The sequence below is a fragment of the Nymphalis io genome, chromosome 29 (genome assembly GCF_905147045.1).
Source record: "Nymphalis io chromosome 29, ilAglIoxx1.1, whole genome shotgun sequence".
Lineage (NCBI taxonomy): Eukaryota > Metazoa > Arthropoda > Insecta > Lepidoptera > Nymphalidae > Nymphalis > Nymphalis io.
In genome coordinates, this window is record NC_065916.1 from 7,551,120 (window position 1) to 7,576,676 (window position 25,557).

At 39.3% G+C, this 25,557-nt stretch overlaps 1 protein-coding gene across 2 annotated transcripts in view; it reads right to left on the reverse strand.

Moving 5' to 3' along the window:
• The window catches only part of LOC126779441 (protein mahjong), a 31,400-nt gene extending 6,553 nt beyond the window's left edge, over positions 1-24,847 (reverse strand). For both annotated transcript variants that reach the window (XM_050503385.1, XM_050503384.1), the window contains exons 1-26: positions 24,493-24,847; positions 19,141-19,291; positions 18,339-18,476; positions 17,575-17,699; positions 16,860-16,932; positions 16,093-16,201; positions 15,194-15,289; positions 14,468-14,581; positions 14,101-14,186; positions 13,498-13,665; positions 12,726-12,859; positions 12,110-12,221; positions 11,688-11,824; positions 10,784-10,868; positions 10,284-10,444; positions 9,355-9,485; positions 8,546-8,637; positions 6,314-6,436; positions 5,286-5,439; positions 4,588-4,733; positions 4,222-4,514; positions 3,330-3,554; positions 2,782-2,986; positions 2,118-2,237; positions 1,080-1,171; positions 122-318 (exon numbers count right to left, since the gene is read on the reverse strand). In XM_050503385.1, coding sequence (XP_050359342.1) covers positions 122-318; positions 1,080-1,171; positions 2,118-2,237; positions 2,782-2,986; positions 3,330-3,554; positions 4,222-4,514; positions 4,588-4,733; positions 5,286-5,439; positions 6,314-6,436; positions 8,546-8,637; positions 9,355-9,485; positions 10,284-10,444; positions 10,784-10,868; positions 11,688-11,824; positions 12,110-12,221; positions 12,726-12,859; positions 13,498-13,665; positions 14,101-14,186; positions 14,468-14,581; positions 15,194-15,289; positions 16,093-16,201; positions 16,860-16,932; positions 17,575-17,699; positions 18,339-18,476; positions 19,141-19,291; positions 24,493-24,590 — 3,565 coding nt within the window. In that variant the 5' untranslated portion in view covers positions 24,591-24,847. The remainder of the gene's footprint in view (positions 1-121; positions 319-1,079; positions 1,172-2,117; positions 2,238-2,781; positions 2,987-3,329; positions 3,555-4,221; positions 4,515-4,587; positions 4,734-5,285; positions 5,440-6,313; positions 6,437-8,545; positions 8,638-9,354; positions 9,486-10,283; positions 10,445-10,783; positions 10,869-11,687; positions 11,825-12,109; positions 12,222-12,725; positions 12,860-13,497; positions 13,666-14,100; positions 14,187-14,467; positions 14,582-15,193; positions 15,290-16,092; positions 16,202-16,859; positions 16,933-17,574; positions 17,700-18,338; positions 18,477-19,140; positions 19,292-24,492) is intronic.
• Between the last annotated feature and the right edge of the window lie 710 nt (positions 24,848-25,557).

Genomic DNA, 25,557 nt, shown 5'->3' on the forward strand with positions numbered 1-25,557 from the left:
GTGTCCAAAAATATAATAGGAACTGTAGGGCGACGAACGATCGATTGGACTAATAACGCTCTTAGCACGGCAAGAAAAAAGTAAAAAGTAGCTGGTAAAAAGTAGCTGAGGTAGATTATACCTGAGAGAACGAGCTCGTCCGTGGGGTTGAAGGTGGCGCGATTCTTCGCGTACTGGTTGCTGATGGCCGGCGTGAGGGTCATGAGCTCGTGTCCGGTGCGGGTGTCGAAGATGCTGGCTGTCTCGCCTTTCGTGCCGATGATGCGGTCGTCGGACATCTTCGAGAACTCTACGTACTCCTCGTTGTCGAGCTGGAAGCTGGTGGTAGATCTTGGTTATTCGCGAATAAGACAATTTCTGATTACTTTACTTATTATTATCAACAACCTGTAAACACGCCCACTGCTGGCCCAAGGCCTTTCTGGCTTGGAGCTTATTCCACCACGCTGCTCCAATACTTATGAATATACATGTAGCAGAATTATATCAGATACACACAAGTTTCTCCACGTTGTTTTCTATTTCCACCAAACACGAAATAAATTATGAAAGTGAATAAAAACACTGTCATTATATATATAAAATTCACGTGTTCTAGACACTGAGCCATCTCGACTCATAACGAATCAGGTTTGTTTGTTTTTTGCAGAATATATTTGCTTGGGTACATACATTTTGTCTTGTATATGAACTCTATATATCAATATGATATTTATTCATAAAAATTGGTTTTAGTGTCAAGACACTCGCGAGAATTGATGTGTAAACTTGTGTACCGTTCTCACGCACAGATTAACGCACTTGCAATAACAAATCTTACGCTGACGTCACCTGGCGCTCGAAATCTTACGCTGACGTCATGTGACGCTCGAAAGCTTTCGCTGACGTCATCTGACGCCCGAAATCTTATGCTGATGTCATCTGACGCTCGAAATCTTACACTGAAGTAATCTGACGCTTGAAATCTTACGCTGACGTCATCAGACGCTCGAAACATTACACTGACGTCATTTGACGCTCGAGCGCTAAAATTTTTACACATCAATAATTAACATAGCAAAAGTATAAAGTTAGCTTACAGTTGCTCGAACTCCTTCATGTTCCAAAGCGCAGAGAGCGTCCTCCACGAGGTCGTCGACGACGCTAGCAATAGGCACCCGTCCCTGCTCGCCTGTAACGTTACAGCATACCAATTTAATATATAAAACAAATACATAAACACGTAACGCGAATTTCAAATGAATTATATCATTAATAAATTTACAAAAAACATTTACAAGAAACATATTATTTATGTGCTTCTAATGTAGAGTACTGGTGGTAGAGCTTTGTGCATGCTCGTCTGGGTAGGTACCACCCACTCATCAGATATTCTACCGCAAAATAGCAGTACTTGTTATTGTTGTGTTCCGGTTTGAAGGATGAGTGAGCCAGTGTAATTACAGGCACAAGGGACATAAAATCTTAGTTCCCAAGGTTGGTGGCGCATTGGCTATGTAAGCGATGGTTGACATTTCTTACAATGCCAATGTCTAAGGGCGTTTGGTGACCACTTACCATCAGGTGGCCCATATGCTCGTCCACCTTCCTATTCTATAAAAAAAAAAAAATGTTTAACATATTTTAAAACTATATTATGTCAAATTACAATCATTATTTTAATTTTGATTAAAATTTAATTAATGAAAAAAAAACAACAAAATATTTTTTATCCGTACTGTAGTTTTACAAGGTTCAAGTGAATTGTTTATTTTTGTAGTGTATCTGTTTTGTATGGGGTTGACAGCATATTTTCTGACATTTATGTAAATAATTCAAACATACGTTAGTAGCTTCAAAAGTAAATAGGCGACCTGATGTGAAGTGGTCACCACCGTCCGACATTTGATATGTCAGAAATATTAACCATTCCTCACATTGCCAAAGCGCCACCAATCTTAGGAATGAAGATGTTATGTCCCTTGTGCCTGTAGTTACACTGTCTCACTCACCCTTAAAACCGGAACACAACACTACAATTGCTGTTTAACGGTAGAATTTCTGATCAGTGAGTGGTACCTTTCCGGACCATCTAGAAAGTGTGAAAGTGTAGTGTCGTCAAAATACGTTCAACATACCTGCATATGATATATATAAGATTCGTGGACTTGGTATGAGTTTTCTTCGACTCCCGTGAACAAGTTGAATATCCGGATGTCGCCGGACGACGTCGCCGTCAGCAGCTGCTGTTGGGTCGGCTGGGGGCATGCAAAAGTGAGTTCGTTTATTTGTTCCGCTTGCACGCTTAATTATTCAATCGATCGATATGTAATTTCGTATAAAAATAAAGAAAATATTCCATGCGTCGAATAAAAATTCTGGCACACGAAAATTCATTCTTTTGCAATGGAGAATTGAGGTGAAATAAATTACATTTTTTTATCTTAAAAGAAGAGACGGTTTCGGTCAGCAGTAATCGTAGGCAAGGTCGCCACCGCCCATAGACATGGGCTATGTAATTTTTTTTAACTATTCCTTTCATTGTCAATGCGCCACCAACAATGGGAACTAAGACGTTATGTCTCTCGTGACTGTTAAACTGGCCGACATGTCCTTCCAATTAGAACATAACAGTACTAAATATCGCCGCTCGGTGGTCGACCGTGGGTGGGGGGTGGCGAGGGTGGCCAGCAAAGAGCCCTATCACCGACGTGTCAATAGCCATGCGCATATACGAAATGTTGGTCTCAAAAAACGAACCACCGGCTGCAATTAGTAAATAGCACAAAGGCAGGCGCTCACGTGGAAGATGGTGTGCGTGAAGTAGGCGTCGTCGTCCTGCAGGCGCAGCGTGCGCACGTGCGCGAAGTGCGAGTGCGCGAGGCGCGCGTGCGCGCGGCGGGCGGGCGGCGCGCCCAGCTCGCGCCGCACCACGCGCGCCAGCACGCTGCCCGCCTCGCCGCCCGCCCACAGCCCGCGCGCCGCCGGCGACGGGCACTTGTGCGGCCTGCGCACGCCCACACGTTACTCATCTGTCAGCTCCGATGTGGAGGCTAATCGGTTGTCCTCGGAAGACTGATAGTCGTTAGCATATGAGCCATAAAAGATAAAAAATGTAACGACTCCATCTATCCCGATCTTCAAATTTTATCGTAAGAAAACTATAAATTAAATAAAACAACGAAACGATTCACCTAAAATTGATCCAAATAGTACACCTCTATTTAAACTAACGTATGATATAAAAACAATAAAATTTATCGTTCACTCTTCATGTCACATGAAGAAATTGACAATGCATTTTCTCCATTGTAATAGATTCGATACATCTCTAGTTTTAAATAACTCACTCGAACAAATTAAACTGTGGACACGTGACCACCGGGTTTTTGCAGAGCGCATGCTGGTTGTAGAGGTACTCGGTGATGATGGAGTGCAGCGTGATGCGCGGGGGTGACGGCGGCCGGTCTCCCCCCGCCGCGCTCAGCTGCTTCTGGAGGGAACGCTTGTGTTCAGAGCCGGGCGTCCCGGCTGTCCCTGGCACTGGCGAAGACAAGGCAGGGTTTTGGACTTTTCTGGAATATTCGATAGTTGGATGGTATTAGTTTTTATATTCTGTATTTTTTTCTATTTTCTTAACGTGCAATTTTTGCAGCTCCGCTTATGTACTTAATAGTACAACGGGCTTTGTGCAAGCCCCGTCTATGTACCTAACTTTCATTGTCAGATTTCGAATGTCAAAACAATAATAACAGAAAGAGAGAAATTAGTGTTTAACTAAACAAGTCGCTAAGTTATTAGTTCACAAGGTTGGTAGTTTATTGATAACTTTAAGAAATGATTGATAAATCTAACTGTGAATATGTTTATGGGCGGTGGTGACCATGTACCACCAGATGGATGACATCCAGTCTGGTTTCTTTTTTAAATAAATGACATTGCAGAAGTTAAGGTGTAAAAAAGGTCGGTAATTAAATTTATTATAAGAGATTTTTATTTTTTTTAAATATGTAATATAATTAGGTCTGCACTCTTATAAATTCCACAGGGTGCCAAATTTGACACGACGGAAAGCATAGGAACAATGGAATGGGTTTTACGTGATTTTTGATTGGAAAATTCGGTAACGTTTTTCTCGACCGAGGAATCGAACCCCGGACATCGGGATCTATCTGCAGGCCTACAATCCAGCCACCGGAGCGACGTCGTCGATAGGGACACATCAATGAGCAAGCAAAGTACCTGAGCTTGATGACGGTCGGCGAGGGGCAGTCGTCGTGCGCGTGCGCGGGCAGGTCGAGCGAGTCCCGCGGCGCGCGCGCGGCGAGGCGCGGGCGCGCGGGCGCGGCGGGCGTGTACACGGGCGGCGGCGGCGGCGGCGGCGCGGGCGCGGCGGGCGCGGGCGGCGGCAGGCGCGCCTCGCGCACCAGCGCCGCCGCGCTGTCGCGCAGGCCGCGCGCGCGCAGGTGCTCGGCCACCAGCTGCAGCAGCTGCCGCTCGTTGTAGCTGATGCGCGTCTGCGCCACCACGTTCGCCTGCGGGCCGAGCGGGCTCGTGAGGCGGGCCGCGTGCCGCGCGCCGACTCGTCGAGGACGGGTCGCCACTCACCCTGTGTATGTTCGCGAGCGAGGTCTCGAACTCCGCTCCCATGTGCTTGCTCTTGCCGGAGACTCGCTCCAGCAGCTCCAGCGCGTACTTCTGGAACATCACGTGCTCCTGTCGTTTCTCCTGGAGTATCGGGTCTCGCATCAGTACTGCAAAGTGAACCATTTGTTTAGATTACAATTCAATTACGAATCTTACGTTAGGATCGATTGGAATGAGAGCTAAGAGTGTAGATGCTAATAATGAAAAAAAAATATTTATTTATAAAAACACACTTGCAACATACATACATATAAAGCATTTACAAATGAACTAATAAAACAAATATATATCTAATATGCAATTACAAGTATACAGAGCACTCCCAGATGATAATTATGTCATTATATAAATTGATGTCATTTTTATAATAAAAATCATTAAAAAATCATTTAGAGACATCGTAATTAAAATTGTTAAACTGATTGTGAATTTTACAATAATTCAAATTAATAATATTCAAATAATTTAAATTAAATAAATTATTTCTAAAAATGGTGTGAGTTGGCACAGTATTCACAGGAATTGATGTGTGAACATGTGAGCTCGTGTACCGGTCTCACGCACACATTAACGCACTGACAATAACAAATCTTTCGCAGACGTCATATAACGCTTGAAACTACACTTAAACGACCCAAACACTCCCTCCCCCTACTCACCTTGCAGATGCGAGGTGGTGAAGAGCGGCAACTTGGAGATGATCTGTCGCACGGTGGGGCATCGAGCCAAGCCGGCTAGCGCCCGGCACGCCAGCCCCCGGAGCCGGTCCGCATCAGTGATGGGCGACTTCACCATCATCATCGACAGCAGTACCTGTAGCACGAGTAGAGGTCACGGGAGTTTTTATGTATTCTTATTGCACTGTTTGTTTTTGCGTTATACATATATATCCACTGAATACATTGAAGCTGCATAGTTGAATAATCTCCAAGGCTTCTCCTCCAGAAGGAACCAGGCGTTTTCCGCAGCGGGAATTTAACTTTATTTTAAACATTTTAACGTTATATATTTTTATTAAAACGTCATTAGAAAATAAACTGTCACTGGCATAAATATATATATATAATATTTTTTATAAAAAACATCTTAGTTGACAAGATTAGTGGCGCATTGGTGATGCAAGGAATGTTTAATATTTCTTACGGTGTCAATGTCTATAGGCGGTGGTGACCACTTACCATCCTGCGCTTGAACTATTTGCGGTTGGGTCGGATTTTCCGTCCCATCAGATTATGAGAGTGAGGAAATAGATAGTGCACCTATGTTTGCGCACACACTCAGTAACAGCCGATTAATGTCCCACTGCTGGACTAAGGCCCCTTTTTGAGGAAAAGGTTTAGAGCTTACTCCACCACGCTGTTCCAATGCGGGTTGGTATCATGTGGCATAATTTCAATGAAATTAGACACATGCAGGTTTCCTTACGATGTTTTCCTTCACCGTCAGGCACGAGATGAATTTTAATCACAAATTAATCACATGAAAATTCAGCAGTGCTTGCCCTGGTTTGAAACCACTATCATCGGTTAAGATTCACGCGTTCTAATTACTAGGCCATTTCGGCTCACACACACACACACACTCGTGCAATATAATATCTCCTGCGCAGTTGGCTAGTAATGAGTCAGGATGCTATCATCGTAATAGAACGTAGGAACAAAGTGTGTATTTAATTTAGACACCTTACCATGATTCCGTTGTTCGTCCGCACACTCTCCCACACCTTCTGTATGACGTCCTCGTACGACTTAGCAGTCGTCTTCTTTTTACTCGAGCCGGTTATTGAGAAGCGCGTCGTTGAAGCGCCCGCCTGGAAATACATTCAAGTCACTATTTATTTTCGACCTTTTTTTTAATTAGTTAGCCTGACCGTTATGTAATTACAGGCAAAAGGGACATAACATCTTAGTTCCCAACGTTGGTGGCGCATTGGTGACGTAAGCGATGGTTAACATTTCTTACAATGCCAATGTCTATGGCCGTTGGTGACCATCAGGTGGCCCATATGCTCGTCCGTCTTCCTATTCTATAAAAAAATAGTTATAAAGTAATATAAGATGTTTTTTTTTAATGAAATTAAAAGTAATTAGTAGCAGCCCAAATGTCACATGGGGCTTCTGCCTTTGAAAGGGGACATCCTTTTTTTTCAGCAGTACTGGAGCTTATTCCGCCACCTTGCTCTAATGCATGGTTGGATAGACAAGATGTTTTCCTACACCACTGAGCACGTATACATGAAATTTCAACGGTGCTTGTTCGGGTTCGAATCCTAATTACATGCAATTATAAAATAATGTATAACTAATGAGGCAACTAAGAAGAATGCATACACTAAGCAATAGCAGAAGAGAAATTACCCGTAACCGTAACCGTAACAGCCTGTGAATGTCCCACTGCTGGGCTAAAGGCCTCCTCTCCTCTTTTTGAGGAGAAGGTTTGGAGCTTATTCCACCACGCTGCTCCAATGCGGGTTGGTGGAATACACATGTGGCAGAATTTCAGTGAAATTAGACACATGCAGGTTTCCTCACGATGTTTTCCTTCACCGTAAAGCACGAGATGAATTATAATCACAAATTAAGCACATGAAAATTCAGTGGTGCTTGCCCGGGTTTGAAATCACGGTCTTTGTCCAGCTGTGGGACTTTAATGGGTTTTAGCGTTATGTCCTCGCCCAATTGTATAAACTTACTTAAACGTATTTGTAATTCAAAACGAACAACAGCTCAATCGCTTCATTAAGTTACAAGTAAGAAATGATATATATATTTTTTAATAATTCAAATGTATTGAATGTCACGTGAGTCCAAATCGCATAGTGCGGTTTTTAATATATCGTCATTGTCAGACTGTCTCGTTGATTTAGTGGCTTGATGTAAGGTCGAACCAATAAAAAGCTATTGGATTTTTCTGTCAGAAAATTCTCAGTAGCAGTCCGGAGTCTGGAAGTTGGAAGTTTATCCCGTGCCTCGGAAAGCACGTAAAGCCGTTGGTCCTGCGCCTGAACTCTTTCCGGTCATGTCGGATCGCCGTCCTATCGGATTATGAGATTTATGGAATAGAGAGTACACCTGTGTTTGCGCACATTCGTGCACTATAATATCCCCTGCGCAGTTGGCTAATCTCTCTTGAGATTGACCGCCGGGGCCGAAATCGGTCTAGAGGACATTATTATTATTATTTCGTGTGCTTGCGATCGTGACGTCACATTCGTACGTGAATTAGAAGTTATCGATATAAACACATTCTGAATATGATATGAATATGCTTTATTGTACACCAAAAGAGTTACAGAACCATTTTAAACACAAGCACAAAAAGAACGAAAACTATTTATGCACAAAAGGCGGTCTTATCGCTAAAAGAGCGATCTCTTCCAGACAACCTTCGGGTGAAGGACGTGAAATAAATAAATAAAGCGCTGTGTAACTTTTCATCCAAAATACCGCAGTGTCTAAGTCGAAAGTCTTCGACTAGCGTGTGTTGCCAGTAATGACTCATGGATCAGAGACGTGGTCGCTCACAATGGGCCTCATAAGAAGGCTCAAGGTCACTCAAAGGGCAATGAGAGGGCTATGCTCGAAGTTTCTCTGCCATTACGAATCAAAAATGATGAAATCCGCAGGCGAACCAAAGTAACCAACATAGCCCGAAGAATTGCTAAATTGAAGTGGCAGTGGGTGGGGCACATTGCTCGCAGAACCGACGGCCGCTGGGGCAGAAAGGTTCTCGAGTGGCGACCACGAACCGGAAGACGCAGCGGGGGCAGGCCACCTACAAGGTGGACCGACGACTTAGAACGAGTCGCGGGAAGCCGTTGGATGCGGGCAGCGCAAGACCGGCCAAAATGGAAATTCTTGGGGGAGGCCTTTGTCCAGCCGGGGACGTCTTTCGGCGGATATGATGACGCTGTACTCACGCGCTGCACGGGCGCGCACACGCAGTTGACGAGCACGTTGAGCGCGGCGCGCTGCACCTCGGGCTCGGGCACGATGTCGCCGTCCGCCGCTCCTTCCGCGGGGGGACAGACTCATGAGGGGGGCGCTCGGCACTACGGCGGCCTGAGCCACTTCCGTCCCGACATTTGTGTAACGATAACCAGCCGATTCCGATTCGATGATAATTGAATCAGGTAATGCATTGCGTGTCGAATTAAATCGGTTTCGAGTAGATGTCATGTTTTTACAGACAAACACACATGCATCCTTCAATATAGTACAGAATCAACCTCTGTTATGTTACAGTCAACAATTTACAATAACATTAAAATTATTTAATTGAATACTAGTTTGTCTTTTATGAATTTTGTAAAACTAGAACGACAATGGGTCCGGGATCGAACCTAGACCTGCGTACCTAGAGTACCGTTGAGCTATAAAGAATTTAAACGGCAATGTCATAAGATATATATTGTAAAAAAAATTAAAAAGATAAAGTCTGTTTTAGATAAAGATCACCTGATAGTAAGTGCGATAATTAAAATTCACTCCCATCAATACACCGCAATAAAAAATCTCATTTAAGACGTTATGTCTCCTGTGAATGTATTTAAAGTGATTCTTTCAACGCAGTGTTTGTGGTACCACCGTCCGCCCCCCCAAAAGGACTCGCATCGAGCCTTATTACCATCTGTAATAATATTTCATAGATGCATTAACAAACATATAACTGCCCTAGTCGTGACTAACTCGAGATACTGTCTCGGTGGTGGTGGGCGTCGGTACTCACCAAGTACGATGTGCACGCCGGTGGTGAGGTCCGCGTCCCGCATGTCGATCTTCTCGGTGAGCAGCAGCTGCACCCGCGGAGCCACGCAGCACACCGACACCACGTCCAGCGCTGAGCGAACCGTTTCCGCCCTGGAATTCACAAACACATACATACAGATATCTACAGCGACTAAGCCTCCGCACTAGAGGTCTTGTCTATACTAATATTATAAATGCAGAAGTAACTCTATTTGTCTGTTACACTTTAACGGTTAAACCACTAAGCCGATTGTTTCGCTGATCGATTGATGAAATTTGACTAAATCAGCTACTATTTTCCACCATTGTCCTCCCTAACAGACGGGCGAAAATTAACGGTAATATAACGATGCCCATAATTTAATACGATAAATAAGATTCACAGGTTTGTATGCAGACTCAAACGAGTAGAATCTCACATTTATCGTTTGTTCTATTTATTCACTGAAGTATTACAGTTTCTACCCAACATCATTAAACGCTTCAAAATTTAAAACCGATTGATTTCATACGTGTCATCTCTTATATAAGTTTCATTTTTTATTTTATAGAATAGGTAGGACGAGCATATGGGCCACCTGATGGTGAGTGGTCATCAACGCACATAGACATTGGCTTTGTAAGAAATGTTAACCATCGCTTACATTACCAATGCGCCACCAACCTTGGGAACTAAGATGTTATATCCCTTGTGCCTGTAATTACATTGACTCACTCACCCTTCAAACCGGAACACAACAATACCAAGTACTGCTGTTTTGCGGTAGAATATCTGACGAGTGGGTGGTACCTAACCAGACGAGCTTGCACAAAGCATTACAACCATTTAAGACATTGGCTGAGTATTTTGCGTATAATTGGATAGACGCCAGAAAAGAAGAAAAAAACAAAATTTTCGAACCAAGTTACCTGCCATTGAAGTTCCAGTCGTAGGCGTACCCGACGACCTGCAGCAACAGCGACACCCCCCCGAGCTCCAGCAGCTCGTCGACGGGCGGCCAGCGCGCCCAGGCAGCGCCCTGCACCATCTCGATTTGTTCCTGGATCTCCTCCGGGGTCGACTTCGAAGCCTGGAACGTGCAAATACGGTGTCAATTAAATAAATGAAAAATGTTCATAAAGTTAAAATTATTAAACAATACCAAAATAATATCGGTGTACAATATTACCTGGTCAATTAGAAAAATAAAAACTCGAAAATGGGATTGAGAACAAATTCTTTAGATATACAATTAACAACAGTTCACCGTTGTTAATGTTAATTTTATTAAATTATTGGACGACAATGGCGGCCTTTTACATAGCAATCCATTTGAATCCGCGACATATATATATATATATATATATATATATATATATATATATGTCGCTATTTGCTTGCGTGTTATAAAAACTCGTTCGACACTTACTTTGTAGGGAGGTGGCTCGGGAACGTTATCGCCTTGTTGTCTCGCAACTTGAGCGGCTCGTATCCTCAAATGAGCCTCGAAGTATCTGAAAAACATTGTGCCATGTCATTCATAAACATGTATTGCTATGCATCTTTCACAGATCTGTACCGGGATAATTTAGAGACAACATAAATTATGCTGTACTGTGTTTTGTGTACTTATGTATTTCTCAAGAATCATTACAATGGAAATAGCTTCGATAGACATTCGAATCATAGGCGATTAGGCATAGCGCGTTCAAAGCAGAAACGCATCACTGAATTTTCATATGCTCTTGCTCGTAGGTCACTTTACAAAGAGTAATGTGTAACTAAAATCAGTGTGTATCAATTATACATAAAGAAGGTTATTTGTACAACAAAATAAACAAAATAGAAAATATACAATTATTAAAAATTGGCTACTAGGACTAGATTATGAACAAAATGAACTGTTGTTGCTATAATAACTTGTGAAACAAAATACACATACACACACACACACACACACATCACACAAATCTTCTGAAACTCGCTTCTAGTATACAGTAAGAAATATTCATTTATCATTTATTTACATAGAACGATATGTCACTAAAATATCAGAGAGGACATCGATTTCTGTAATACAGGTCTTTGAGCCTAGCTCAGAAATCAGGGACTTCATTATAATTTGTTACTTTTTATGTGAATTATTTATTATATTTATTAAATTATTATTATTATTATAAAATGTCACAGCCTGTAAATTTCCCACTGCCGGGCTAAAACTCCCTTTTGAGGAGGTTAGTATTCCACAACACTGCTCCAATACAGTGGCAGAATGTCAATATAAATTAGTCAGCGCCTAGCTCAGGATAGTTAACGAGGAGTGCGCTCGCTACCTGCGCAGCGCGACGCACACGTGGCGCACGATCTGCCGCGCCGCGCACGTCTCGTCGTCCGACACGCGCGACTCCTCCTCCTCCGAGCCGAGGATCGGCAGCGTCGAGATCACGTTGTACAGCTTGCGGAGACCGTCCTGCGGGGGCCGAACATGGAGACACAATAAACCTGAACATTTATCAAAATAATTACATCAAGTTTTTTAAAGGGTCAGTGAGCCAGTATAATTTAAACAAGAGACTTCTTAGCTCCGAGGGTTGATGGCGTATTGACAATTTTTATGGGCGGTGGTGACCACATACTATATGTTGGTAAATAATAAGGGATAGAGCATCTGTGTTTGCACACACATTTGTCCACAATAATATGCTCGCGCAGTTGGCTAGTGTGATGGCTGCGAGGCCAGTGCGTCTAAGGTTACCTGGTTATCAAACTCCTCGAGTATAACTCGGAATTGGAAGGAGAGACCGAAGAACATCGTCGCGTGACAGCGGCCAGAGTCGTGAGAACATTCTAGAAGCCATAACGCGTACCTGAAGTGAAAAATAATTTAAACTAGATTTTATTCATAGTAACACATTTAACAAAATACACATATAAACATGCGCCCACGCACAGGGACGCACTTACCCTCACAAACGTAACCCATATAAAGTAACAGCCTGTAAATGTCCCACTGCTGGGCTAAGGCCTCCTCTCCCTTTTTTGAGGAGAAGGTTTGGAGCTTATTCCACCACGCTGCTCCAATGCGGGTTGGTGGAATACACATGTGGCAGAATTTCGATGAAATTAGACACATGCAGGTTTCTTCACGATGTTTTCCTTCACCGAAAAGCACGAGTTGAATTATAAACAGAAATCAAGCACATGAAAATTCAGAGGTGCTTGCCCGGGTTTGAACCCACGTTCATCGGTTAAGATTCACGCGTTCATACCACTGGGCCATCTTGACTCAACCCATATACAAATTTGAATTTCATCTCAACAATTAACGCTAAGCCTACACTATTGTATTTTACATACGCCGAGGTACTCACTTGACGAGGTCCGCGAGAGTGTGTCGCGGCATGAGGCACACTCTCTCCATGGCGTCCTCGCAGTACGCGAGGTAGTACAGACAGATGGACACGCCGGTCGCGGCCACGGACGGACGAGGCACTTCGAGGAATTTCTGAAACCAAAATGTATTAGTTATATAATACTCGTAGAACATTGAATACCAAAATTCATTCTTGCTTTATTTTTTTTATAAAATTAGTAGGCGGACGGGCAAACGGTCCACTCGATAGTAGGTGGTAGCCCTCTATAAACCTTGCTGTGTAAGAAATATTAACCATACCTTACATCACTAATGCACCTGTCATTCATATGTTACACTGGCTTATTCACCTTCGAATCGAAACACAATAAAATAAATTGCTGTTTGACGGTAGCTTACGTGGGTGGTACCTACCTGGATGGGCTTGCACAAAGTTATTCCAGCAATTTCCAGAACACACTTTTCTAATTTCAAAATAGAAGAGCTTTCACGCAAACGCCCTCAGGGGATGATTTTGTTTAAATCCGTCCTAAATCTACGTTATTTATGAAACTAATGTTCAAATATGTAAACCAATAAACATGTTACTCAGTAATTTTTTAGCCTATAGTGTGACATTCAACTCATTCATTTGATTTTTCTTCAATTCATTCATTGATTTCACCCAAGGGAGTAAATTAGATAAGAGAAAAAAAAAAAATATATAATTTAAAAAAAAATAAGGACACAAAAAAAAATGAACAATGGTGGTATGGACATATTATTGATACCTGAAGCCCACCCATGTTGATGAAGTCGATGGAGAATTTCTTATGGCACAGCAACGCTGCGAGATACTTGAGCGCTTCGAAGGCGAGCCTGGAGTCTCGGGACTCGCGCACGTTCAAGTAGCCCAGGATCAGGCCCAGGGCGTTCTTCTCGAAAACGTGCGACAGGAACTGACGGTGGAATGCAAATACATGTATTTTTGGATTGTAATTTACCGAGATTTATTTAAACGTAAAACAACTACCGATTCAGATACTAGATCTTACGATAAACTAACAAAAGACTCATTATATACATATACTAACCCCAGGAGTATTTATGAGTGCATTTTATTAATTAATTAATGACAACCTATTTTTTGTGTGTTATACTTTTATTTAAGTCTTAACATACTTATAAATGGTAAGAATACAACAATAAAAATTGTGAATAATATATTTAGATCCAGAAAATTAAAATACAGTGTACTTCATTATGATATATATACACACGAATACGCACGCACGCACGCACGAACGCACGCACGAACGCACGCACGCACGCACTCCCGCACGCATGCAGCACACTCATAATACATATATACATTCATATAGTACAAGGCTCACCTCCTGATATTCCCCCATCGGCGTCAAGTACCTCAATATTAACATTTGTTTGGTCGCGTCTGTCGGTGGATGGATTTGTATATTGCCTGAAAAAATTAAAAAAACAAATAAATTGGTGTTTCTGACAGGACTCCAGCAACGGAGGATAGCCCGACTGCGCGGACAACATTGCGGACATGTGTGTGCTAGCACAGACACAATATATTCCCTAACTTTCAAAGTTAACATTCCCACCATAAATAATTTGGTATTTGAGCCTGAAACTCAAATTACAATTTCAATATCTACGGCTGTTGGTACCACCTTACAAATGGATCATTTAACTCGTATGTAATCAAAAAATAATTATTTAAAAAAAAATACATACCTATAACATATGTCTCCATCTCCGCCCAGCTGGAGTTGGAGGACGTCTCGTGCGTGTGCGGGTGCGGACGCGCCGGCGGAGACATTAGCCCACGTTCCGGAGACGCGATGTACACTGACACAGACGGACATACATATTTAATGTATTAGGACCTCCAACTAGCTTCACACATCACAAGCTTACATAACACTAGTTATGTCTATTGCTCCCGCAATTATAATAAACCACGGCATCCATCTTATATAACTAAATGACAGCTTAGCTTAGCAAAATTATGAAAATTTAAATTAAGAACATTATTTGAAAATAGAATTAGACGACAGATTAATTTAGATAGATGCAGTAGAAGTAATGTCAGGACACCGTGAGAATACTTTCCTGACGTTTGGCACTTGGTCATGACTAACGATTGCTTAATTTTTGTTTTTTTATGCTATTTCGAATAAAATTGGTCTGGCACGTCAATACTTGAACAAATTAAAAAAAAAACTACAGACCGCCAGACCAATGGTTTATTATTTATCTAACATCGAAAAAGTAATGGAGTGTTTTTTTGTACTCATATTTTATGTGCAACCTTTTACGCGGTCCCCGCTTAGATTATAAGTTCACCCTTACATATAATACTTAAATGTAAAGTTTGTTTTCTTAACTCTACTTATTCTATCTTGTCTATACATATATGACCTTGAGTGTATTTTTTTTTTTAATCTCTCGTATACTCACTGCTGTAATTCTTGACGGGAGTTTCAGGGTCTCTCATGACGGGTGGTGTTTCATCGACCAACATGTCCCCCCCTCCGCCTTCGTCTTTGTCGCGATCTGAAAATGATGAGAAATTATTTTTAATTAGAAAATTTGTTAATTTGGAACTTTTGTTGCGAAATAGAGACTTAATAGACACGAATAAACGGACAATGTACCGCAGCGCCATCTAGCGGTAAGTTGCAACGATGTGAATAGTGTGTAGAGTGACATTATCCCCGTGAAAAAAAAATTATGTTCATGACGATCAGTCGAAGAGCGTTGAAATCTGTCCATCTCAAGCAGATAACAACATTTTTACACATAAGATTTACTATAATCCGCGCTCTACCAGAATGGGTTGGACTTTTGTCAAAGTACGACGAATATTATGACAATTCTCGAGCATTCAAAAGGAACGTTAGCAAAGAATTTCTGAACTATAATTTTCGGATTATGGCGAAGACGAAAGGGGAACTTAACTATTATTGTTTTTGTAGATATTTGTGTTTTTAAGTATTTTTTTACGTGAAATAATTTCTTATGATTGACATTTAATAGTTGTACCTCTCTTTCGACTTATTATGCTAATCGTTTCGCTATAATAATCGTACAACCATAAATCCACGAGATAAAATCCACACGTCCTAACCCTGCCTTGCGAGCATCGACGCGAGTTTGCCGACATGTGACGTCACGCTGGCAGCGGACCGCGAGTCTCAGTTCAATAAGGTCGTAACCCATTCTGATAGCGAGCGAATTATAGCTTTGAATTTATTAATTGTCACCGAAACAGCCTGTGAATGTCCCACTGCTGGGCTAAAGGCCTCCTCTCCTTATTTTGAGGAGAAGGTTAATTAATTGTCAAATATGATAGAAACCTTTTTTGTCCGGTGTCGGCCCGTTACATTTGATATCATTATTTCTTCTCTTGTCGAAACGCGCGAAGTGTCTCGTCTGATTCGGTGGAGTCACTAAATTCTGATTTGGCTGAAAATGTTAAAAAATATATATTAATGATTTCAATTAATGTTTATAATGCAATTATTACTTTAATGCGAAGGCGGCTAGTGCAGAACGTTTTTCCCGTCTGTACTGGCCGTCGTCGCGTTTGGACTCTACTACCACTTACCATCAGGTGGAGTAGAGTCATTTGCCCTCCAGGCGAATATAAACTAACGCTTATGAGATAAATAGATTAAATAATATCCTGGGACATTATTCACACACGGCCATCTGATATACTACATATACTACATTTCTTTTGTAAATACATACTTACACCCAGACTCGGGACAAACAGACATGTTCATGCACACAAATGTCTGTCCTGGGTGGGAATCGAACCCTCAACCTTCGGCGTGAAATGCAAGTATCTACCAACCACCCCAACGGGCCCGTCGTAAAATAGATAAATACTAGTTAACATCCGCGGCTTTACCCGCATTGTGTATGGAGGAGGGGGGGAGCATGGTTCGTATAACCTCTCTAAAGAATTAATCATCACGCATTTAACGGAGAGAGAAATGCCGCAAGGAAATCTACATGTATCGAAAAATATTACAATAATCGAATGTCACACGTGAATCCACCAACCCACAGTCCAGCAGTGGGATTTACAAGCTCACTATTATATCACATTGCTTACTTTATCTTCATGCTTGTTCCTCAACTCGTGTAGCCTCTTCAGCATCAGCGGTATCAACATGGCGTTCAGATCTCTGGAAAAATAGAATAAACGTTTATATTGAAGGACAAACATACAAAAAACTCACACTCAAAGACAAAAAATCTTTATTCAATACGGAAGCGTTACATGTTATTTATTGATTGTAATAAATCTACCAACGGTTCGGAAATAAACACCGCAGACCTGAGAAGAACCGGAGGAAGAAACTCGCGGGATTCTATTTTATATCTCATTTTTTACAATTGTACATATACAGTAATAGAGTATTTTTTATTTGGAATGGCCTGGATACGATCGTTTTATTTTCCAGAGTGTAACGTAAAATGCGACAAGACCAGAGAGAGTACAAGCGAAGGACTATCGGCTTGCAAGCTGATTACCTTGGGGCACTGCTGCCTAAAGTATCAGATGTCAATATTACCTACTTCCCCCCCCCCCCCCAAAATCTAAGGGTTAGTCAGATGAAATGTACTTTTTTCTGGATCATATTTTTAGAGGAATTTGGGGGCGTAGATTTAAAGTTTATTGAAAAACAAATTAAGATTAACTCTTCGGTTTTTAAACTTAATATAATAAATGTATTAATCGATCAGATGGAAACAGGGGGATTTCGAGATTTTGGGAGAGGATGTTTCTCAGAAGTTGGCAACACTGTCAATTGTAGAGAACTGACCTGAAGTTAGTTGCGATCTCCTGCACCTCCATCGCGGCTGCGAGAAGACCTGTAGCGTAGCACTGGAGCGGTTCTGGTGAATTCGTCGCCCAGTTAACTAACCGATGTATCAGAGCCTCATTATCCTGTAATATATAATTCCATTCAAATCGCTTCAAATAATTCTCCTCACAAAAATATTTTATGTATGTCGTTATGTTTGTTACACTTTCACGTCGAAACTACTCGACCGATCATCATTATATTTTACTACTTCATTTCTTTTTATCACCAGATAATGTATATATAAATTTCAATTTCTGAACAGCAAAACTGAGGTACAGTTGACTTGGAAAATAATACAAAATTTGAATTCATATGTTTTCATTCTGTAAGATTGAATGGGGCATGAAATGGGTCAATTGAGTTCTAAAGTTATTTTTTTATGTTATAGATAGGCGAACGGGCTACCTGATAGTAAAAGTTCACTACCACCCATAGATATTGGCGATGTAAGAAATATTAACCATTTCTTAGGTCGCCAATTCGCCATCAACCTAATGAACCAAGATGTTATGTCCCTTGTGCCTGTAGTTACACTGGTTCACTCACTCTTCGAACCGAAACGTAACAATACTAAGCATTGCTGTTTAGCGGTAGAATATCTGATGAGTGGGTGGTACCTACCCAGACGGGCTTGCAAAAAGCCCTACCGCCCAGAAGTAGTTGGGCTGTGCTATATGTAAGTATGTTGTGTGTATATGTGTGTGTATTTATGTATATACCTGAAAGACGACGCTCATTTCAAGCCCGGGCATCAGATCCAGGGTTAATCTACAAGCGGCCACATTCAGTTTATGTACATCTCGACCCGTTATATTCTGCCTCGAGTAGTATGTGTCACGTACATAATCATTAACTAACTGAAAAAACGGCAATGAAAAAAAATATTAAACACATATATACATACATAGATGATTAACTGCCTCGTTGGTGTAATGGCTAGATATAAGGTCGCAGATCCCGAGATCCCGGGTTCAAGCCCCAGGTCGGGTCGATAAACAGTTATTGGGTTATCTGTTGAAAAATTCGGTAATAGCCCAGAGTCGGAACGCTAGTGTGAACACTCCCATGAAACTCCTCGGATAGTACGTAAAGACATCGGTCCTGCGCTTGGCCTCTTTCCGGTCGAGCCATCCAATCGGATTACGAGATATAGGGAATAGAGAGTGCACCTGTGTTGCGCACACACTTGTGCACTATAATATGTCCAAGGCAGTTGGCTAGTCTCCCTTGAGATTTGTCGTCCTAAACAAAATCGGTCAGGACAACATCATCACCATCAATCAGTGATTGGTTTGAAGACGTACTTAATACCCTCTAATGAGCATTTCTCGAAGATCATTAAGACGACTTTAACTTGGATTAAAACCTTTGAGTCACAATTCAAAAGGCCATTTCACTTTCGAATCCATAAATCATACCATGGCTTCTGCTACTAGAATCAAATATATACAACTACTACTGCAGCTATATACCGAACGTTTGTTCGTGTTGTGTTCTTTTTAAATATATATAATATTTTACCTTGGTCATAAAATTATCTTTTTTAAACATAACTTTAAGCGCGTGCCCCAGGGCGCACTCTGGGTCCGTCCTCGAGGGATGCCGCTCATCAAACGGATCAGGGTCTTTCTTCATAAAATTCTCCGTCTCCGCTTCTATTATTTCCGCAATTCTGAAATCAGTAGTCTGTAGTTATACAAGTTTCGTCGTATATCGCGATACGAGACGAGTATTTAATGAATAAATCTTTGCGTTTTTAAAATTAGCTCATATTATTTATGGCAATTCAGTGTTCGCGTGCAGATTATTACGTCACGTGATTTATTTTTATTCAGTCGTATTGGACGTGTATTTTTCATATTGGAGATTTATAAAAAGATGATCATGGATACTACAGCATCATGGACCGTTGGTCACATCTGGCTGGGCAGGTCTGTAGTGAGATGACAGTGGCGTGAGACCGAGGAACGGGTGAATATCAACGAAGTTAGCGGGTTTCAAATCCGTGCAAATAGTACAGAATTTTCATGTAATCGAGTTTAAAAATATATGTATCAACCACTCCGCGTCAGAGCAATAATTTATTATTTTTTTTACCCACCAGTCCTACAAGCAATACTGAGCATTATTGTGTTGGGATTTGAATGGTGAGAGAGCCCACGAAAGACACCTTTTCCAATCACAAGAGGAGTATACCCAAATAAAAAACTTTGACACCGATATCATTGGTAACCGATATCAATTGACGCGATATCATTGGTCGAGATCTTGAATAATCTATGATATTCACTATGGAGTGGCAAAAAAATGGCGTTTTCAATGTCTGCGAAGTTGTAATCGGAACTTCGAAAGTTAAATTAATGTGGTTGCAACTAAGTGAAATAGTGTTATATTATAAATAAAGGTAAATTAATCAAGAACTGTTTATAGTGCGTAATACAGCAGAACAATTAGAAAATCGCATACAATTTGTAAATATATGGTTTGTTTACCTTTATTCCTACTGCGATTGGAATAGGGTATAGCCACCATCTTAAATGCCAGTGGCCATTGACCGTATCTATGGACGAAGACCACTTGACGTCTATATTTTTGGATTAACGTTATTTTAAAAAATATCGTGCGTTTAAGATTAAAATACTTGTTCAATATAAATTAATCGTTAAAACGTGATGTTAAATAGTCGTTCGGGCAACAAGCCAAACGAAATTTTAACAATAAAAACGACGTAGCATCTAAAGATAGCAATAAAACTTAATTATTATATATTTATTCATTTATTTAACAATATAAACATCCAAATAACTTACGGCACTACGAAAAACCACGAAAGTTTATTTTGAATGCCTTTCCGTATATGGATTCACATATTATTAGTAATAATTAAATGATTTCGATTTTTCTTTCTATCCCCTATTCCAATCGGAGTAGGAGTAAAGTTAAACCGTTGATTTATAAATTGCACGCGATTTTCTAATTGTTATGATTTTCTAATTACGCACTAAAAACAGTTCTTTATTCCGTAACAGCCTGTGAATGTCCCACTGCTGGGCTAAGGGCCTCCTCTCCTCTTTTTGAGAAGGTCTTGAGCTTATTCCACCACGCTGCTCCAATGCGGGTTGGTGGAATGCACGTGTAGCAGATTTCAGTGAAATTAGACACATGCAGGTTTCCTCACGATGTTTTCCTTCACCGTAAAGCACGAGATGAATTATAATCACAAATTAAGCACATGAAAATTCGGTGATGCTTGCCCGGGTTTGAACCCACTATCATCGGTTAAGATTCACGCGTTCTTACCAATGGGCCATCTCGGCTTCTTTATTCATTTACCTTTATTTATAATACAACATTATACCACTTTACTAGTTATAACCACATTAATTTAACTTTCAAAGTTCCGATTACAGCGTCGCGGACATTGGAAACGCCATTTTTTCGCGATTCCATAGTGAATATCATAGATTATTCAAGATCTCGACCAATGATATCGCGTCGATTGATATCGGTGTCAAAATTTGTTTATTTGATTTTACTCCACTTGTGGTTGTAATGGGCTATAACTGTGCTCGTTTTAAAACCCATCATTTTTCTCTCCTCGGATTATATTTACCACTCTGCTAATCAATTTGGATTAAATTATATTTAAAAAATATATACATTTTGATATATCTTGGTTTGAGATTATTACACTTCTGAAGTATTTATGAAAGTTGCCTCATATATATGTTTCCGTTATTAAATTAGAGCCTAAATAACGGACTTTTTTAGACAGACACGACCATAAAAAACATATGTCCGGCTAAAGCTTGAAAACCCGGCAAGCAAAATACTTACATCACAATTAAATATGTTAACACTTGTGTTGGCATGTTCGGTGTTGCCTAATATATTATCTCTGTAATTTGATAAAAAACCACATCACAAATGACTTAACTAAAGAATTTTAACTTTTAAACCCCGACGTAAAAAAGGGGTGTTATAATTTAATGTATGTATGTATTTGTGGCATAGTAGCTCCTAAACGAATGTACAATTTTTGATGAGGTTTTTTTCTGTTTGAATCCTGATGTGATTGAAATGGTTCTTAGATATAAATTATGAAAGTTTGTTCAGGTGTTTGAAGATCATCAGCTCATTTCCTACTTGACAAAGAGGTTTTACTTTCACTGGACAGATTTTTTGTAATTGTGATTCCTCAATGTGATATCAAATTAAAATGTGACTCAAATTAAATTATTACTAGGTACTTATAATAAAGGACCAAAAAACCCATTTGATGTTTTACCTTTAAGTGATTATTTGTAATATTTCAATTTTTAAAACGATTTCAGTTACTAGAAATATGTAACCAATTGTCTATGCTTTCATATTATTACAAAAAATATTTGTCTATTTTGAGAAAATAATATATTGCATCATTTAATTTAGTTCTTGAAATTGTTATTATTCTAAATAAGTCTTAAATATAATATGCGCAGAGGTCAAAATTAAACTTCTGTACCAATAATGACAAACATTTCACTTGTCACCAGTTATGAGGCAAAATGATTTTCATTTCTTTTCTTGTATATGCTGTATGACTCATGACGATTTGCAACTATTATTTCAAAATATAAAAAAATATGTTGCAATACATATTTAGATTTTTTTATAAGCAGTTCTGTGAGGTATAATAAAATGTGTTGATTGTAAGTGCACATTATGCCTGATTATTGTCCCCGTCTAAATTATTTTTCTTTTTTAATAGAAGTCCCCTAGAAGAGATCTATGTAAGTGACAAGGCTATCTTTGCGTACTTTATGATCTACCTGTTGCTTTATAAACTATAAATAATGTATGTCTCTTTTGTATTGTACAACGAAATAGTACCATAAAGTACTGACTTGACTGCCTCGTTGGTCTAATGGGTTAATGTAAGGCTGCAGACCCGTAGGTCCTGGGTTCAATTCCCAGGTCGGGCCAATAAAGAGTTATTGGGATTTTCTGATATAAAATTTTCAATAGCAGCCCACAGTCTGGAAGCTGGAAGTATGTACACTCCCATGCCTCGGAAAGCATGTAAAGCCGTTGGTCCTGCACCTGAACTCTTTCTGGTCGTGTCAATTGCTGTCCCATCGGATTATGAGTTAGGGAATAGAGAGAGTGCACCTGAGTTTGCGCACACACCTGTGCACAATAATATCTCCTGCTTAATTGGCTTAGCTATTGAAATTAGCTGCCGTAGCCGAAAACGGTCTGGAGGACATTATTATTATTACCATAAAGTAAAAAAAGTAAATAAGAAAGTTTAACAACATGATGAAAGAAGAAACAAAACAGTTAGAAAAATATTTACTATTATAAATTATTATCAAAAAAAAAAACAAAAAATTAAACATTACCATAACTGTGTATCCTATTTAATATTATAAAGGCAAAAGCGAGCTTGTTTATTCAATAATTCCTAATGTATATAACATCTAAACTACTATATACATTATCAGGGTTAAGGAACAGAACTTGAGGTACAAACAAGCCACGGGCAACAAATAGTGTTTTATATATTCTGATGATACTATAGTATAAGTTTTATTTTCAAATAATTCTCAGCACTTAATGATAGATGACAGGTTCAATAGATCGTTATGAGGAAATAAAATGTAATATTTTCTTTTGTTTATTACTGTTAAAACTATATGCTTGATCGGCATCACAATTTAGTGCTGTGGGGAAATATTGAGACTCAGCTCAAAAGAGGAATGTTAGGGCACAATGAGAACATCCTAGAAGTATCATTAACAATTTTAAAATTTGGCAGCACACAAAGAAAAGAATTAGTTTAAAAATGATTTAATTACCTATACACATTGCGTAAAATAGATTAAGAACTCAATCGTATTTTATGGATTTGAATATCTATTCCTGTTAAAAAAAATTTTTTTTTAAAATTATATTATTTAATAATATTAACATAATTATGTCTAAAATTTGGCGGCACACAAAAGCCGCGGCACAGTGGTTGAGAATCACTGGTTACTTTAAATTTATGAAGTTACAATGTATAATATATATTCTTCTCCAAGGAAAAATACATATATTGTCTAATTTACAGTTTATTTCCATGGGTGCCAACGGCACAGGACGGGTACATTTGGCACACCAGCACACCATCTATGTCCAGCAGTGGATCAATATCGGCTGAATGATGATTAGCTAAATGCGCAGTGGCATGACTGGCCGTCTTGTGCGTGCAAAACACTGTTTCATGCACCTTTCAAACCAGCACGTAATAATACTAGGTAATGCTGTTTAGAGTTAGAATGATTAATGAATGTTACCTACCTAGACTGGCTTGCATAAAGCCCTACCACCACGGGAATGTGTCAAACGTGCCAAATTAAATTGTTATTACTTAAGCGATGTCAAAGTCTCAAATAGAAATACCAATATCCATTTTTATGTGTATAGATTTGGATAGTAATAATGTATAATGTTAAAATGAATAAATGTTAAATTAATTGTTCGGTTTGAATAATAATTAACATAATGGATTTGATTTCTGTTGAGTATGATTCGATAAATTATATTATAAGATAAAGTGTAAAAAAAAAGATTTTTAATTATACGTAATATCATTGTATTACTATTAATATGAATTATTTATATCGTATAAAAATTATGTTACTTATTGGATTCGATTTTTATATGAAAATAGTCTAACTTACTTTCATAATATTATATACCAGGTATATATTTCTATAATACACAGTTTAAATTACTTTTTAGTAATAATGTTGTTTTTAAGTTATAAACCAATGAATAAACGGCGTAAGAGCACTCGCATCGTATACAATGTGGATCATTTGACATTTCATTGATAACGGGGCTCACCTTGTCAAAGTTGGTATAGGATCGTAATTAGGAGACGTATGCTGCTCCTCCCATTGTTTCAGAAGCTCAGTAACTTCTTGAGCTGGTCCTGAATCCATAGTAGTTCACTATCACGTTAGCAGTATTACTTGAAAACTCATCTAACCTAACACAAATCTATAAACTGTCAAACACGCAACCACTTCGTACACACACCGCGAACAGTATGGACGTAAATTAAAATAATTTTATAATTTATGAATCATTTTTATTATACAAAAAGTTTATGTTAGACTAATAAATTTATTTACAACGAGCGTACTGTACGAGGGTATTTTGTTCCGCACACTCTTTTCCGTTTCCACCATCAACTTAACAATAGGGATACCATATAAAATTATAAATTAGTCAAACATTGGTGCTATATTAATTAACAAAATAACCGTAAAAAAAAGTCAAAGCCGTGTTGCCATCGTAATAAATAATGTGTTATTACAAAGTATGTATAACCGCATTGGTTCAACGACTCAGCTAAACAAAATCTTACCTACGAATGCACAAAAAATTTATTCGGCTATGATGAAAATATTTTTTTAAGTTAATGGCTTATCTGTTTTAAGTCTATTAAAATAATACATTGGGTATTGCAATTCTAATATAATTAAAAATTGAATCACATTTTACTAGTGTAGAATTTTGTGCAAGCTCGTCTGGGTACGTACCAACCACTCATCAGTTATTCTACCGCAAAATAGCAATGTAAGCGATGGTTAACATCTCTTACATTGCCAATGTCTGTGGGTATTGGTGACAACTTACCATCAGGTGGCCCATTTGCTCGTCGTCCGTTTTATTTATTTTTATCTAATAGGTAGCTATTCGATATAAAAAAAAACAACTTATTTATTACAATTATGAATACGAATATTGTGCTTATTTAATTATTGTATTAAATATTTGAAGGGGTCAAAGCCAAGTTAAATATTGGGGGTTCTAATTTTAAAAATAACGATTTGCTCATTGTTTAATTTTTTGTAATAATAGTCATAAAATTGTTTTTATAAGCTTAGTATAAAAAATGTCGTT